Source organism: Gopherus flavomarginatus, chromosome 6 (assembly GCF_025201925.1).
Source record: "Gopherus flavomarginatus isolate rGopFla2 chromosome 6, rGopFla2.mat.asm, whole genome shotgun sequence".
Lineage (NCBI taxonomy): Eukaryota > Metazoa > Chordata > Testudines > Testudinidae > Gopherus > Gopherus flavomarginatus.
The window spans coordinates 66511221-66528430 of NC_066622.1; the positions used below are offsets into that span (position 1 = coordinate 66511221).

At 50.2% G+C, this 17210-nt stretch overlaps 1 protein-coding gene across 1 annotated transcript in view; it reads right to left on the minus strand.

Moving 5' to 3' along the window:
• Positions 1-1970, minus strand: part of PKD2L1 (polycystin 2 like 1, transient receptor potential cation channel) — a 35828-nt gene extending 33858 nt beyond the window's left edge. The window contains exon 1 of the mRNA XM_050960101.1: positions 1536-1970. Coding sequence (XP_050816058.1) covers positions 1536-1830 — 295 coding nt within the window. The 5' untranslated portion in view covers positions 1831-1970. The remainder of the gene's footprint in view (positions 1-1535) is intronic.
• Positions 1971-17210: the final 15240 nt, after the last annotated feature.

Consider the following 17210-nt stretch of genomic DNA (forward strand, 5'->3'; position numbering starts at 1 on the left):
ATTAGCCTACTATCCCCTGTAGGCACATTCCTCCTCTCTCAGCCTCTGTTTCCAGTTGTGCTACTGGGCCAGGGGAGGTCTACATCTCAGCACTATTGAGAGATGCCATCAATTGCTCTAGAGACCCAATCCAACTCCTATCAAAATCAGCGGGAACACTCAATGTGTGTTGGATCTCGCTCTAAATGGCAGCTCAGAAATCTTTGATCATACAAACTATAGATATCACACCACTGGTCTAGACAAGAATGGGTTAGACAAACACCTGTCAGGGATGCTCTAGATGTACTCAATCCTACCTCGGTGCAGGGAATGGACTAGATGACCTCTTGGCAGAGGTGACTCTAGGTATTTTGCCACCCCAAGCACGGCTGGCAGGCTGGCTTCGGCGGCTTGCCTGTGGGAGGTCCCTGGTCCCACGGATTCGGCAGCACGCCTGCGGAAGGTCTGCCGAAGCTGCGGGTCCAGCGGACCCTCCGCAGGCATGCCGCCGAAGGCAACCTGCCTGCTGCCCTCGCGGCGACCGGCAGAGCGCCCCCCCGGCTTGCCGTCTCCGGCACGCACTTGGCATGCTGGTGCCTGGAGCTGCCCCTGCCTCTTGGGGTCTCTTCCAGCCCTGCATATCCATGATTTACAAACATGTTACAGTGGGTACATTTGAACAAGGGTTGTATTAGAAACCGTGATTAGAACACCACAGAATTTACAGTTGGGGGGAAAAATTACTAGGTTATGTTTGTTGCCAATTCATTGGCTACCAGTGTAGGGTTTTCCCCTACAGTTTAATGCAATCTCCAGCCAGGTGTTTAATTTCTCAAGCCATGGGGCTTCACCGTTTCTGCTGGGAGATACTGTGAAATCGACTAGTTCCCACTGCCGGGAGCTGCCCCAAGATGCAGCCTAACTTAGTGTTTCTAGCTTTTAGCCCCCTTACTGTTCCATCTAGCCCCTTGTGCCAGCCTAAACAATTCCCCTCTCCCTACGTGTCACCCCCCCAGTTATCTTTTAGCAAAGCCATTTACATATAGCTCTTATGCTCATTCCCTATAGATTAATCTCCACAGCCCAATAGTGTGGTGGCTTTTCATCTTCCAGTTTTATATACATATGTATATATAGGAAGTGTTGATATAGGGGTCACAATTATCCCCTCTAGAATAAAAAACATCTAGGGAGGGGGTATTGTCTAATTCCTACAGTAGGGGTTTGTAATCAGGATGCCTAGGTTCTATTCTAGGCTGTGATCTTGAGCAAGCCCCTTAGCTTTTCTGCACTTCAGTGGCCCCATCTGTAAAATGGGGACAATGGCTACATCTCAGAGATAAGGCAGGGAGTGTGGGATCAGGACTCCTGGGTTCTGTCCCTGGAGCTGCCACAGATTCTTTGTGTGACCTCAGACAGAACACGTTAGAGGAGTGCTCACTATGGCCATGTGCAGCTTTTCATGTTACACAGCTGCTCTATGGCTCTTGGCTCCCAGGGCTGCTCTTCACATGGGTTTATAAACACATTCTAACCAGACCCCAAAGTTTTACCTCGGATGCCTTTGAAGAAACAGAAGCAGCACTTGGGCAAGGGTTTCTTCTTCATGTCCTCTGCCTTTTTCCTCTCTTCTTGGTAGGGAAGGGAGTCCCCCAGCTTCTCAATGTTCTCGTAGGGGTTCTCCAGAATGGCCTTGGGGTTGTAGATGGCTCGGATCTTCAGAGATGCAGAGGGGGAGCCATTGTAAACGGGATTGTCCCACGCTTTCTTCCCCAGGGTTTCTAGCTCGTGCTCCTCCTGGGCTCGAAAGTGGCTCTCGGCTCTGTTGTTTAACCGGGAGGAGCTCATGGCGGTTTACCAGGGAGCGATGTGCTTTTAATTCACTCACTGGTGCAAACTGCCTGGCGACAGAAATTCGAAGCTGGAGAAGACGAGTAACTTGAAGGGAACCTGTCAGAGTCAGGGAGCCCCTTTGCCAGGGGAGTCCAGAGTGGCTGAGCACTAGATGCGTGTAGGCTCAGTCTCTCTCTCTTTTATGCTAGCTCATCTGGTGACATGGCTCAGAGGGTGGCACAGCCCATTGTTGGGAATGGCTGTAAATACTATTCTTCTGGGAGCGCAGCTCGAGTCCAGGGGATGCTTTCTGCCTCCCCGCACAGATAACAGCTCTGAATGCCACAGTGGGGAGAGGAGGCTGCTAGGAGACTGAATCTCACTGCCAGAGTTGACGGGAGGGAGGGGATAGGGAGTTAATAGGACACCTAAGGCTGCAGGCAGCTGAGACTAGCACCTGCTGCTTGCCCAAGTGTTAAGGGCTGGGCTTTAGAGTGCAGGAGGGAGTTTAGACTTTGTATGTGGGACTCCATGGGAGATAGGGACCAGGAATGAGGGATACATTTTGCAGAAGGAAGGCCACAGAGGGCTGCATAGCTCCATGGAACAAGGCAGAGAATAATTACTTTAGAGAGCCATGAAGTTTCAAATGTTCAATGAGCTGTAAAAATTTGGGTGACTGAGACAAAGTGGAGCATGAATGCTGTCTGTAATGGGTGCACAGACAACATAAAGCCCCTTGAGGCAGAGATATATCATTACTGAGAGTCACCAGATAGTGCTATCCCAGGTAGTCTTATGAATTCTTTTTAACAGAATGCATAGGCAGCTAGATCTTGGAGAAATGCTTGTTGCCAGTTGTAGTGCAGCTCTTCTTAGAAACTGTGCATAGCACCAGTAAAAATATATTCACTACCTAAGGTCTAATCTACATTTGAAAGTTTTATTGGCATAGATATATCAGTTACTAATGTGATGTGTTTTTTTTAACTGAAATAGTTATACTGGTAAAAGTCCTAATGGGGATGCAGTCATATTGGTATAGAGTGACATACACTGGAATAGCTTTACCAGTATGAAACATCTTTATACTGATATTACTGTGCCATGTAAGGGGTTATATTATCTCAGTAGCACAGCTTTCTAGTGTAAAAGTCCTGACTGAATCATGCCTTAGGTGCAAATGCTACCTGTCGGTAATATCCACACAAGCAAACAAATGATCTGGTGTCAGACACATTGCAGGAGTCTCCTGTTTAATAAGGCAAATAGCCCCAGACCCTCCCCAAGACTAAAGTTGCTCAAAGAGTGCCTAAAAGTGCAGGAATTGATTTATTGGGCAGGCTGTGAAACACTGATGGGCCATTAGCTTGTGATGTTAGAGACATAAAAGCAAATCTGTCTCCTCATGCACAGCAACGCGATGCCACAAGGCATCCTCTCACGCTGCGATGGCGGAACTGCTGACAAAGCAACCTGGACGTTTTGATCAAGGGATTCTCTGTATCGAGCACAGTCTGATTCTTGAAGCGTTACTTCTCCTTTCATTATTTATTTCTGACAAAGCCGGTCAAGCACAGAGCTGAAGTTGGCAGGGAGCATTTCCCCCAACACAGGCCACTGTTTAGCTGCTCCCCGCTGTAACCTTCCAAGCACTGGCACGAACCCATTTGGGGATCCAGGGATGGGCCAGTCCCCCATGCAATCAGCTGTCCGGCTCCATGGACACATGCTCCTATTCCAACTGCATGCCCCCTCCGCAAGGGCCTGAGCACATAGGCCAGGGAATGATTCCCGTGACTGATGAAATGATCATGGAATTGGCTGTGACAGGAGTTTGGTCAATCCCCCAGAACAACACGCTTAGTAGAGCTGGCCGAAAACCAGAACTTCCATCTGCAGGAAATGCTAACATTTGTTTTCATTCTGAATTGGAACAAAAAGTCAAAGTTTGGAAAGTTTTCACAGGACAGAATCCCCCCTCAAAAAAAAAATTTTTGATTCAGAAACACTGAAAAGTTTAATTTGGATAATTCAGAACCATTTTGTTTAAATAACATTGAATCATTTTGTTTTGATACCATCTACAGATTATATTTACACTTCAACATGTGATATAAAGATAGCATTAAAAGGAATATTCCAGTATAAAATACTGAATATAAGCAGCATAACGTATTACAATTACTATCATACAAGAGTCAAAATGAAATTAAAGGGATAAAGTCAAAACATTTTTACCTTATTGAAATGAAATGAGAAAGTCAAAATGATTCCTCAGGAAGAGCTTTGTTTAGCTCGAAAGCTTGTCTCTCTCACTAACAGAAGTTGGTTCAAGAAAAGATATTACCTCACCCACCTTGTATCTCTAATATCCTGGGGCTGATGTGGCTACAACACTGCCCACACCATAGAAACACCTGGGTTTTCCAGGCAAGTCAGTGCTTTGTTGGGTGTCCAGGCTCCAAAGGGTTAACCCATTTCATGTCTCCAGAGATCCCACTAGCTCCACAGTGGAGGGTGGAACTAGCTAGTTAGTGTAAGACTGGCCCTACAGGTATTTTGCAGGGGTGTGCACTGGCATAGAGCCACCAGTCCCATGCCCTGAGGTGCAGGGAGTCTCAAGGGAGCTGGGCTCATCAATGCATAAGAGGTGCCCCTTCCCTGGGAGCCACAAACTTTCACAACTTCTGCAGGCTCTCCCAGTTCCCAGGGGGTGGGGAGGCAGGGCTGGACCGGCCCCATGAGCAGGAGAGATGACTCTGGTTTAACAATAGGGTGAGGTCCTCAACATTTGTCTAGCATGGCTGCCATGGACAGCAAGGGGAGTTTTAACCATTGACTTCAGTGGGAGCAGAGTGAGGCCAGCACTGAGCACCCCCTCTGTGACTTCAGCACCACACAGAGGAGTTTGTTTTCCATGGGTCTTCCCCCCAAACCCACTCCCTCTCTAAACCTGGGCATGGCTGTCCTCTCGCTCCCACTGAAGTGTAACTCATAGACTTTGGTGCATTTAGTCCTGATTTACCCTGGTAGAGCAGGAATCAGCCCCAGTGAACCACTGCCTTGCCTTTTGGATCTGTGCCAACCCTGCCTCAATGAGTTGGTGGGGAGAGAGACTCTGTCCCTCCTGTCCTCTGCTCCAGCAAAGGAGGAATCCAGCCGAGTGCTCAAGACGCCTCTAGGGATGGGCACCAAGCTGGCTGGACCACCATGCCTCAAGGAGCATGGTCTGCCATCCCCTCCAGCCAGCACATGCCTCTGCTGCTGTCTTAGGGCAGCAACATGCCCCTGCCCGATGCCCATCTGGAGCCCTCTTGCCCTCTGCTAGCAGGATGGCTCTGGTAAGTAACCCCGTGATTCACCCCCGGGCAGCCCAACCTCCAGGGCAGGGTTTTGCCATGCTGTTAGCAAACACGTACTGGAAAATCTTGGAGCTGCTTCCAAAGAAGTGCTCAGTTCAGCATTGTCACTAGGCCAGACCCCTGTCCAGTGACTGATCTGCACCCCAGCCCTCTGCCCACACGCTGTGCTGCCATTCCTTTCCAACAGGCTTTATCGCAGCCAGAAGGGCTGTGATGCCCATTGTTTATGTACACCAGACCCCGGCGTATCAACTGCAAACATCTGGCAGCTCCCCCTCACAATACAAAGAGCGAGTCAGCAACTGGGGCTCTTCTCCCCAGCCCAGCTATCTGGCTGGTACAGGAGGATTGCTGACTGTATAATGCCAGCAGGACAACTGAGGTTTGATGGGAGGAGCCAGCCATTTCTTTCCCCTAGTGCATCTTTTTTTTTTAAACCCTGGAAGAGAAATGTTGGTTTGTTTTTAAGCAACTGCATGAATGGATCCCTCCCCTGAGCCACAAGCCCTTGTCTAGCTAATCATCTCTGTGCTACCTACAGTCAGGAAGCATGCGTGTAAGATCTGCAGGTAGCTTTCATTCTATGCAGCTGTGCAGGAGGCTAAAAAGACAAGACTGCTATTTAATGGTCTGCCAGAGACCCAGGCCAAAGTTATTAGCTGTGTTACAGTAGATAGGAGGCCCTGCCATCAGTGGCTCCTCCTTGAGTGCCTCCTGTGGCAGGATACAGCAGAACAAGTGTGTCTGCCTCAGTTTTCCCTCCATTCACCCATGAATGGAGAAAAGTCTCACAGCATCTAGTACAACTTCCCACCTTTGAGCACAACTTATTCATCTCCACCAGCACAGTAGTTTCCCCAAGCCCTTGTAGTAAACCCAGTCTCCAGTTCCCACAGTAACCCGAACCACAGCAGTTTCCCATGCTGGGAAGGGCGGGGTCACTTCCAGGTCAACCATGTGAGTGCCTACTAGCATTCCATTTGACCCCGTCCCAGGGCACCACTATCCCCCTTCCAGCCAAGGGAGACAGGTCTCAGGGCTCTTCTCCCACAGCCCCAAGTCAGGTCTGCATTCCAGTCCCCAGCCCTCTCTGCCTGCCAGCCCTACACCTGCATCAGGGGATCTACTCTCCAGTCATAACCCTCTTGCTTATGGTATCTGTCCCAACCTCCCTAGTCCAAGCTGGCTCTTCCCCTTTTCCCAGAACCTTCTTCCAAGCCATCTGTTCCTCAGGAGGGCCCAGCTTTGGTCAGGTCCAGCCAACCATTCCCTTCCATCTCCCACCAAGTCCCCACTTTCTCTCCCAGGTTCCCTGTACTACCCTAGTGTCTCTGCCAAGCACTTCTCACCAGCTCTCTGCTACTCCTCTGTCTTCAGTTGCTCCCCATCTCCTCTAATCTCAGGCAGTTCTCACTCTACTGCCCTTTCTTAACCCCTATGGGGGGGGGTCAACAAATTTAGTCACAGGGACACTAGCCTATTCCCTCTTAAAGGGCAAGGTGCCACCTTGTGACAAGCCCCAGCCAAGATCACAGCCCCACTGTGCTAGGTGCTGTGCAGACCCATAGTGCCCCACAGAGTTACCAATCAATCAGCTGCCCCAACTGGCACTCCTTTCTGCTGCGATCTTTCCCTGGCTGCCTTTCAACCCCTCAGTGCCATGCTCCACTCATCCCTAGCCACTCGTGTTCTCTGGCTGCTCGGCGGTTTGCAGTTCACACTCTCCAGTGCTGGGAATTTGGCAGCAGTGCCTTAGTGATCTGAGCATGGGCCTGGGAGCCAGGGGCCTGGGTGCTGTCACTCCCCATCCATGGCCTTGAGCAAATGACTTAGTCTTGGGGTTAATGAAAGTCACTCACCTGCCTGCCAGGAAATTCATGGATTTACAATGTGTGATAAAGTTTAAAGAGCAGCTTGTGAGAGGGGTGGGGAATTGTGTATGTCACATGGAAATGGGAAAATAGGCCTCACTGTCCTTGGCTTAGATAACTGCTGTGCACTAGCCTGAGGAGGCCCCAGAGACTAGGCCTTGACCTCTCCGTGCTGCCTAGCTCTGTGGGGTTTCACACATAGAGCTCCATGGGTTGCTCCCCCTTCCTGTTGGTTTGAGAGCATCACAGGACTCCAGAGCCCAATGAGCTACAAAGCCCATTACGGTTTGGGTCCCGTGTATCTTAGGGTAGGGCCACACTGCAGCTGCAGGGGTAACTGCCAGCTCAGATAGACATACACGCACCAGCTCCGATTGACCTAGTCTTTTAGAAATAGCAGCGAAGCTGCAGCAGTGCTGGGGCGGCTTGGGCTACTCCCACACATGCAAACCCCTTGGATACTCTAGGTATGTAGGCCTAGCCCGTCTTTCTGCCCATGTTACTGGGGTTACACTGATCTTTCTAGCACACTAGCTTGATCAGACTAGCGCTTGTACCTTCACCCAAGCTGGAAATTCCACCTCCAGCTGCAGAGCAGTCGTACCTTTAAATATCTCCTCATGCCCCAGGGGTCAACCCAGCAGCTGCAGGCTCTTGGGATTCTTCAAGATCAGATTCTTCTGACTCTGCTGTAAGCTGTACTTGTGCACGGTCGCTGGAGTTCATAGGCCCGACTCTGTGCTCAGCTACACCTACAGTCAGTGAATTTCTCCCAGGAGTCCTCAAAATCTGTTAACACTGCAGAGAGATGCTGCCTGTCCCCTCTGCTCTTTCTGTTAGGATGAAGAGGTCAGCGTTAAGGTTATCTGGGGAGCATTAGCACTGCGTCACTAGTTGACAATGGAGGTTTGCTTGAGCTTTTCCAGGTAGCCTTAACTTTGAATTTTTCTCTTATTCCAAGAAGTTACTATGGTCTGGTCTGCACCTAAAACTTAAGTTGAGTTAGCTACATCGCTCAGGATGTGAAACATTCACAAACCTGTGAGAGGTCACTACGCTGACCTAAGCCCCAGCGTAGACACCCCTCGGTCAAGGGAATAATTCTTCCAGCGATCTAGCTACCACCTCTTGAAGATGTGGGTTAACTACATTGATTGGAAAACCTCTTCCATTGCTGTAGCAAGTATGTGCCTACTCCAGAGCGACGCAGTGCAGCAGTTCTGCCATAGTGCTTGTAGTGTCTGTATTCCCTGAGACGCAGCTGATGGTCAGCGCTTCCTGGCTTAAAACAACACAAAAGTGTTTCCCAGCAGGTGGCAGTCAAGTCCTTTCTTGCCTTACTACCCTGCATCCACACCGCTGTCCCCACTCTATCCTCACAGTGGCAGCAAAGAGCAACAGTCCTATACCTCCCGGCAGATCCCGGTTCTAATCAGTTCCTAGGCCTTTATTAGCACAGTAACGTAGGTGTGGGGGCTGTAAAAATGGGACTGAGCCGCCAGGTGTACAACAGAGGCAGGGATGACCCACCCAGCACGGCTCGCACACTGTGCTCGGCGACGACTCCTGTCTTAGCAACGGCCCCTCCTGCCTGGAGACAGGTGACTAATCCATAGCCAGTGATGGGACACTGGATGGGGGGGGGGGGGGCTCTGAATTACTACAGAGAATTCTTCCCAAGGTGTCTTCCTGGTAGGTCTCACCCACATGCTCAGAGTCTAACCGATTGCCATATTTGGGGTCAGAAAGGAATTTTTCCTCAGGTCAGATTGGCAGAGGCCTTGTGGGGTTTTCACCTTCCTCTGCAGCGTGGGGCATGGATCACTTGCAGGTTTAAATTAGTGTAAATAGTGGATTCTCTGTAACTTGAAATCTTTAACCCATGATGTGAGGACAGGCAGTAACTCAGCCAGAGTTAAGGGTCTGTTACAGAAGCGTGGGTGAGGTTCTGTGGCCTGCTGTCAAGGTTCCTTCCCCACTTTGAACTTTAGGGTGCAAATGCGGGGACCTGCATGCACACTTCTAAGCTTAATTACTAGCTTAGATCTGGTACACTGCCACCATCCAGAAGTCAGTGTCTGGAGCACTTTCTGTCCCCCCAAAACTCTCCCCTCCCTGGGTGGCCTTGAGGGACTTCACCAATTCCTTGGTGAACACAGATCCAAACCTCTTGGATCTTAAAACAAGGAGAAATTAACCATCCCCCCTCCTTACCCCCACCAATTCCTGGGGAGTCCAGATCCAATCCCCTTGGATCTTAAAACAAGGAAAAATCAATCAGGTTTTTAAAAAGAAAGCTTTTAATTAAAGAAGAAAGGTAAAAATCATCTCTGTAAAATCAAGATGGAAAATACTTTACAGGGTAATCAAATTCGTATAGCCCAGAGGAACCCCCTCTAGCCTTAGGTTCAAAGTTACAGCAAACAGAGGTAAAATCCTCTCAGCAAAAAAGGACATTTACAAGTTGAGAAAACAAAAATAAATCTAATCCACCTTGCCTGGCTGTTACTTACAATTTTGAAACATGAGAGACTGGTTCAGAAAGATTTGGAGAGTCTGGATTGACGTCTGGTCCCGCTTAGTCCCAAGAGCGAACAACACCCAAAACAAAGAGCACAAACAAAGACTTCCCTCCATCAAGATTTGAAAGTATCTTGTCCCCTTATTGGTCCTCTGGTCAGGTGTCAGACAGGTTTACTGAGCTTCTTAACCCTTTACAGGTAAAAGAGGCATTAACCCTTAACTATCTGTTTATGACACCGGCAAAGGGCAGGAAGTTGGACTAGATGATCACAATGGTCCCTTCTGACCTATGAGTTTGTGACTCTCAGAGACTAGAACATGATGCCATCGGGGCTATTTCTGTCCCTCCCTCAGAGTCAGGCAGGGGTGCATCCAGCAGTTCCTAAATGGGGAGGCCTAGGAAGCCCAGGTCTTCTGGCAAGCGCAGCATGACCCCAGAAGCAGAAGAGGTGGAGGAGACAGGGTGAGGAGACACCAGCCCAGAGTTTGGAAAGTGGGAAGTGTGTCTGACAAAACGGCTGGGACCATCCCCTCCCATGGAAAGACTGATCAGCTGAGGCAGCCTCCTCCCTGCACTCCCCAGCATTTCAGTCACTGGCGTAGAAAAGGCTTCTGTCTCCCCACATCCCCAGGATCACACAGTCACTCCCCTCGGGGGTGGACTGTGCTTTGTGCCTAGGGCCGTTGATTCTGCCTTAGCTGTGAACATCGCTGTGGTGAGGCTATGTGCTAGTGTGAGAATAATATTGAGCCCCTTTCAGCTGCTGTGCGCCACCCACTTTACAAAGGATGTCAGGGAGGAAACTGAGGCACAGAGCAGCAACGTGACTTGCCCAAGGTTACCCAGCAGGACAGTGGCAGAGCTAGCTCCAGAACCCAGGTCTCCTGAGTCCCAATCCAGTGCAGCACACAACTGGGCTCTCTGTGCAGGGCTCTCTGGAGGGATGTTGATTTGGATCTGTTCCTCCTGGTGACACATATATCAGTGTTGTAGGTGCTGGCCTAGACTTCTGAGCATGTTGTGGCCTGGGGTCAGACTGTTTGCTGCACTGGCCAGGTGGGTGCAGGGCTGACCAAGATGGTGATATAGAAGAGGCGATGAGGATTTCTTGCTTGGATTTAGTTTTGGGGCCTCAGGTGATTACCTGCTTTGGCTGAGATTGCCCCGGCCACGGGCTGGTCCTTCTGCTATGTTTAGCAGGCGATGTGAGCTATAGGGTGGAAACCTGGGCCTGCTTAGTGGAAGGCTGTTCACGAGTGGTGAGGGTTGTGGAGCAGGGGGTAGGACCTTACACAGGCTCAGACAGGCACCCCCGAAACACAAAGATTTGGGGCCCCTGGCTCGCAGGGGCATAGTGGGGTTGTGGTGTTAGTGCAGCCTGCTGCTCAGTTTGCATAGCATGGCGACCCACAGCTCCATGCAGCAAAGCAGCCACAGTATGTCCAGGGACCAGAGAGCTGCATGCCCATCTTCTTTGGCCTGGGCCAGGAGTGGGCCAGCTCTGGCTAGGTTCTACAGTGCAATGAACCAGACTCTGCATGGCTGATACAAACCATCTCATCTGCCATGTGACCTAATTCCTGCTACCAGAGAGGCTGAAGATATGTATACCGTCAGTTCATAGATAACATGCCAGTAGATGGTGCTCAAGCCTGTGTGGCAGAGTCTCTGGGCTTAGCAGCACCAGTTAAACTCATGCCCTGCAGATGCCTTCCCTGGAAGCTCCTCAGCTGGTGTGTGCGGTGGGATGAAAAAAGAGGTGAAGGGGAGTGGCAGGCCAGCCCTGGTGGAAGTACAAGGGCAGCTCTGCATTGCTGCCATCATTGCCCAAAGAGCAACTGAGGAACAAAGGTCCCCAGGGGATACCCTGACCCTGAGTGAGTCCCTGCCATGCGGATACAAATGCAGGCAAGGCTGGCAGTGGTTGGCAGGGGCATTCCTTGGTCTGCACAAGCCACATGTGCCCCCAGCTATGAATACAGACCAAAGGACACAGAAAGAGAAAAAGAACAGATTATCCAGCAGGGCCTCCCGCTCTGCCAGCCCCCTGCCAGCCTCTCAATGACCCCAGCAGCCCCATTGCAAGCATTGATTGTGGGGGTTACCCACACAGGAGCCTAACAGATAGGGACTGTGACTCACTGTGGTGAGGACATGCTGGTGCTGCAGGTGCAAATGAAACAGTGGCCAAAAGCGCCTTTGCAAGCTGACCCCCTGTGAAACCCAACCCATCCCAAGGGGCTTCAGCCAATGCTCCCCCACAGCTCTGTGCACCATCACCGGGCTGTCAGGGGAAAGGCCGCGCCAATCAGAGTGGAGAGAGAACCAGGGGCTGGGACGAGGCTGGTGGAAATGTGCTCAGGCACCATCCCTGGGAGCAGATTGCCCCATAACCAGGCTCTACAGGGGGTCTTGCCCCTTCCTCTAGAGCAGATGGCACTGGTCACTCATGGTGGCAGGACACTGGACGAGCTGGACCCCGGCTTTGATCCAGTCGGGCAGCTTCTGTGCTCCCAGTTGCTTGGAGCCCCCTTCTGCCTACCCCTACCGGAGTTGTGTTTAGCCCCGTTGAAATCTATGGGCCCACATGGAGGGAGGTTCAGCTCAGCCCAAAGAGACAATATGGGTGGCTTGGAGAGTGGATCATCCCCCACAGTGAAGAGACATAAGGGAGGCCAGCCCCTTGCAGTCCCTGCCCATGTGCTCTAGAGGAGCAAAGAGTCCTGTGGCACCTTATAGACTAACAGACTTATTGGAGCATGAGCTTTCATGGGTAAATACCCACTTCGTCGGATGCATGCATTCACCCATGAAAGCTCATGCTCCAATATATCTGTTAGTCTATAGGGTGCCACAGGACTCCTTGCTGCTTTTACAGATCCAGACTAACATGGCTGCCCCTCTGATACATGGTGCTCTAGAGGGACATCCCTTCCTGACTCCAGGTCTGACCATTGCCAAGATAAATGTCACCGGCTCCTTTGTCCCATAACAACTGCACCAGTCAGCAGTTTTCTCCTGGCTAGTGGGGCCTTTTATTCCTTTCTGGGCTCCTCCCTTTGAAGGTCTGAGCATGTGGGCAACAGCCACTGGGTGCTCAGAGCTGCTACAGGTGATGCACATCCTGCGCTCTCCTCGGGGGGTTAGTGCCCTTCTCCCCAAACCCTCAGCTGAAAGTCCTGTTTCAGGGAAAGGGTGTGAGCTTCTCTCTGTGTGAGGAGACAAACGCAAAGCCAGTTCTACCGTTGGATCCGCCACCAGCAGAGGGATGTGGCCTTTCCAATGGGGCCCATGACAAGCCACCACTCCAGGCAGCCTCTAGAAGAACCCAGGTGTGCCTGCCTCAGTTTCCCCTCTCTTCCAACCACGAAAGGAAGTGTCTGATACAAAGCCCATCTCTGGGCATAATTTATTCTGTGCTGCCCCAAAAGCCTTGTGGTAAAGCACCTCTCCCATTCCTACAATACACACAGAGACTAACAGCAGGCTTTTCCTATTCGCCTCTCCAGGGACACCCCCCTCCCCCAAGACACCAACCAAAAGTCAATAGCAGCACTGCAATCCCAGATCCCCTGGCCCTGGAGCCAGGGTCCCGCTCTTCCAGCCTCCGCTTATGGGGGTCCACCCTCCCAAAACAACCCTCTAGCCCCTGACTCAGCTGGTTCACCCCTGCCTCTAGGGATCACTGCCTGAGCCTTGCACTCATCAGGGCTCCCCAGCTTGGGTCATTTCTCCCCCACAGCGCCCACTTGCTGCTCTCCTTTGGCTTCTTCCCTCAGATAATTCTGCTGACTCCAGCCTAACAGGGGCAGCTGCCCTCCCTTAACCCCAACTGGGGGGAATCAGGTACAGGTCACAGGTGCACTGGCCTCTTAAAGGGCCAGGTGCCACCCTATGACAAGCCCCAGCCAAGATCAAGGCCCCACTGTGCTAGGGACTATGCAGACCCATAGTGCCCCACAGACCGTCCAAACAATCAGCTGCCCCAACATGCTGTAGAATCTCTTATACAGGCTGCCAGACATGGGATTACAAGAGAGCAGAGACAGGATGCCCACCTGCTTGCAGGGAACTGGGGAATGACCAGCGCTTAGGGCACACACTGGCATTTCTTTGCTGCTGCGATCTTTCCCTGGCTGCCTTTCAACCCCTCAGTGCCATGATCTGCTCATTCCTAGCCACTCGTGTTCTCTGGCTGCTCGGTGGTTTGCAGTTCACACTCTCCAGTGCTGGGAATTTGGCAGCAGTGCCTTAGGGATCTGAGCACGGGCCTGGGAGCCTGGGGCCTGGGTGCTGTCATGTCCCCTCCATGGCCTTGAGCAAATGACTTAGTCTTGGGGTTAATGAAAGTAACTCACCTGCCTGCCAGGAGATTCATGCATTTACAAAGTGTGATAAAAGTTAAAAAGCAGCTTGTGAGAGGTAAAAGATACTTGGAAACAGGGAAATAGTCCTTATTTTCCTCACCACTCCCTGAAGTTTAGTTGTTGCAGTAATATCCAAAGCTAAATCCATCCTTGGTGACGCTCCAAGGAGTTACACCAGGAATAAACTATGCCCAGAGTTTCAGAACAGTCATTTGGGTTTGTTGTTTGTTTCCTTAGGTATGTTGCCTAGTGGTTAGAACAGAGGCCTGGAAGCCAGGACTCCTGGATTCTCTTACCGGATCTCCCACTGGCTTGCAAAATCATAGACTTGTAAGGCTGGAAGGGACCTTGAGAAGTCATCTAGTCCATTCTCCCCGTCCCCACTCTGAGGCAGGACCAAACATACCAAGACAGTCCATGATGTATGTTTGTCCAACCTGTTTTTAAAATCCCCAAGGACAGGGATTCCAGAACCTCCTTTGGTAACCTATTCCACTACTTAATGATCAGTATAGCTAGAAAGCTTCTCCTAATGTCTCACCTAAATCTCCCTTGCTGCAGATGAAGCCCATTACTTCTTGTCCTGCCTTCTGTGGACATGGAGAACAATTGATCACCGTCCTCTGCATAACAGCCATTCAGATACTCTCCGCCTCCTTTTCTTAAGTTTAAACATGCCCATTTTCTCTAACCTTTCCTCAGTGGTCAGGTTTTCTAAATCTGTTGCTGTCTCCTGGACCCTCTCCAACTTGTCCACATCTTTCCTAAAGTGAAGTGCTCAGACTTGGACCCAGGACTCCAGCTGGGGCCTCACCAGTGCCCAGCAGAGAAGGCCAGTTATCTCCCGTGTCTTACATACAACACTCCTGTTAGTACACCCCAGAATGATATGAGCCTTTTCTGCAGCTACATCCCATGATTAGCTCATATTCAGCTTTTGATCAACTTTGCAACTGTACGACCACTTAGCCAGTTATTTCCCTTCTTGTAGTTGTGCGTTCAGTTTTTCCTTTCTCGGTGAAGTACTTTGCACTTGTCTATATTGAATTTCATCTTGTTGATTTCAAACCAAGTTTCCAATTTGTCAAGGTTGTTTTGAATTCTAATCCTGTCCTTCAGTGTGCTGCAACCCTGCCCAGTTTGGGGTCATCTGCAGGTTTTATAAACAGGCTTTCCACTGTGTTATCCATGTCATTAATGAAAATGTTGAATATTCCCAGACCCAGGACTGACTCCTGCAGGACCCCACTAGACATACTCTCCCAGTTTGATAATTACTCTTTGGATATGGTGTTTCAACCAGCTGTGCACTCACCTGGTAGTACATCGATCAGGCTCACATTTTCACAAGTAGCCTCTAATTCTGTGGGCTTGAGAGGAGACTCTTGGAGCCTGGTTTGCAGGAAGTGCTGATCTCCTGCAGCTCTCACAAACATTGTCACCTCTGAAAATCCAGCAGAGGGTGGCTGAGGCCAGGAACTCAAAATCAGGAGCCACTTGTGAAAAGTTGGGCCTTACTCTCCATATGCCCATCTGTTAATTCTTACTCTCACACAGGTAGAGTGCGGTTTGTGAAGGTCCGGGGTGGATGCAGCTGAAGGATGCCACATATGCGTGAGTTACTCTTGTAGTCAGTCCTTCCATTGCCAAAGCCCAGGGCACTGACTGTTCCCCCTCTCTCCCCGTCAGGTCAAGCTTCCCTTTAACTGAGGGCAAGGTCTGGAAGCCAGGAACTCCTATGGTGTAATTATGGCTGTGATTCTGACTTCTTCTAGAGCCCTGGGCAAGTCACTTTGCTACTCTCTGCCTCATTTGCCCCCTGCACAAAATGGAGAGGATAATCCTAAACCCACTCCCGGGTGCATGGGATGATTCATAAGGGAATGTTTGGAGTGCTATAAAACACTGTGCAGGACGCTGCTGACACCATATGATTGTGTTTGGTAGCCAACAGCTTTCTAGCTATGTAATGATCCAGTCACAGAGCCTCACGCAGTGAACAAATTTTACTGCTGTCTACAGAACTGCTTCTCTAAAGAGCTACAATGAACCCAGCATTCCTCCAAGATCTAATTGCCTACACACTCAGTCCAGCACAATTTGAAAACACATCTGAAACAGCTCCAGCTGGTGACCTTCTATAAATTACACTCTGTATTTGCTAAGCCGTGCCATTTCCTCTGAGGTCACTTCTTCCCAGTGTCTGCCCAACGCTCTATCGTCTTGGCCCCATGTTTCTTTTCATGGCACTTCCAAGCTTGGGACACCCTTCCTAGCAACCCTTACCAGAACCCTTTCCTCTGTCCTTTCCAAACCCCTCATTCATAGACTGTAGTAGAGATTCCTGATGAAAGGAAAGTGCTAGAGCAGCCAGGCCAGGGCACCCGAATGCCCACACATTCCCTGTGCTGACCAGTGCAGATTGCACCTCTTTGTAGCGTGAGTCTGTAAAGCCTTCGTGGCTGGGTCTCATTGTCCTGTGTTTGTCTGTGCTGAATCCAAGCACTGTAGAGGGGCCTGCTGCTAGGGAAGCAAGGACATGTCGCTGGCCTGGCAGCCCCAGTGCCCAAAGCTCTCCGCATAGACACAGTACAGTGCAGGCAGTGCCAGGAGGAGCTTAAAGCATGCCTCAACCCTGACCTAGAAGAGGCCTGTTGGGGCCAGCAGTTTGCTCTGCTTCTCCACAGGTACCCATCACCATGGTGTCTGTCTTCAGAAGGAGGCAGACTTTAGCAAACTCAGGGAGCTGGTAGGTAAATTCCCATGGGAAGCAAGTCTAAGGGGAAAAACAATTGAAGACAGTTGGGCAGTTTTTCAAGGGGTCATATGAAGCATGGCGAGAGACCACCCTGGCTTAACCAGGAGATCTTCAGTGATCTGGAACTCAAAAAGAGAGTCCTACAAAAAGTGGTAACTAGGTCAAATTACAAAAGATGAATATAAATAAATAACACAAGTATGTAGGGACAAAAGTAGAAAGGCCAAGGCACAAAACGAGATCAAACTAGTTAGAGACAAAGGGTAACAAGAAAACAGTCTACAAATACATTAGAAGCAAGACGAAGACCAAGGACAGGGTAGGCCCATTACTCAATGTGTGTGTGTGTGTGTGTGGGGGGGAAACAATAACAGAAAATGTGGAAATGGCAGAGGTGCTTAAAGACTTCTTTGTTTCAGTTTTCACCAAGAGGGTTGGTGGTGACTGGATGTCTAACATAGTGAATATCAGTGAAAATGAGGTAGGATCAAATAGAAAAAGAACAAGTTA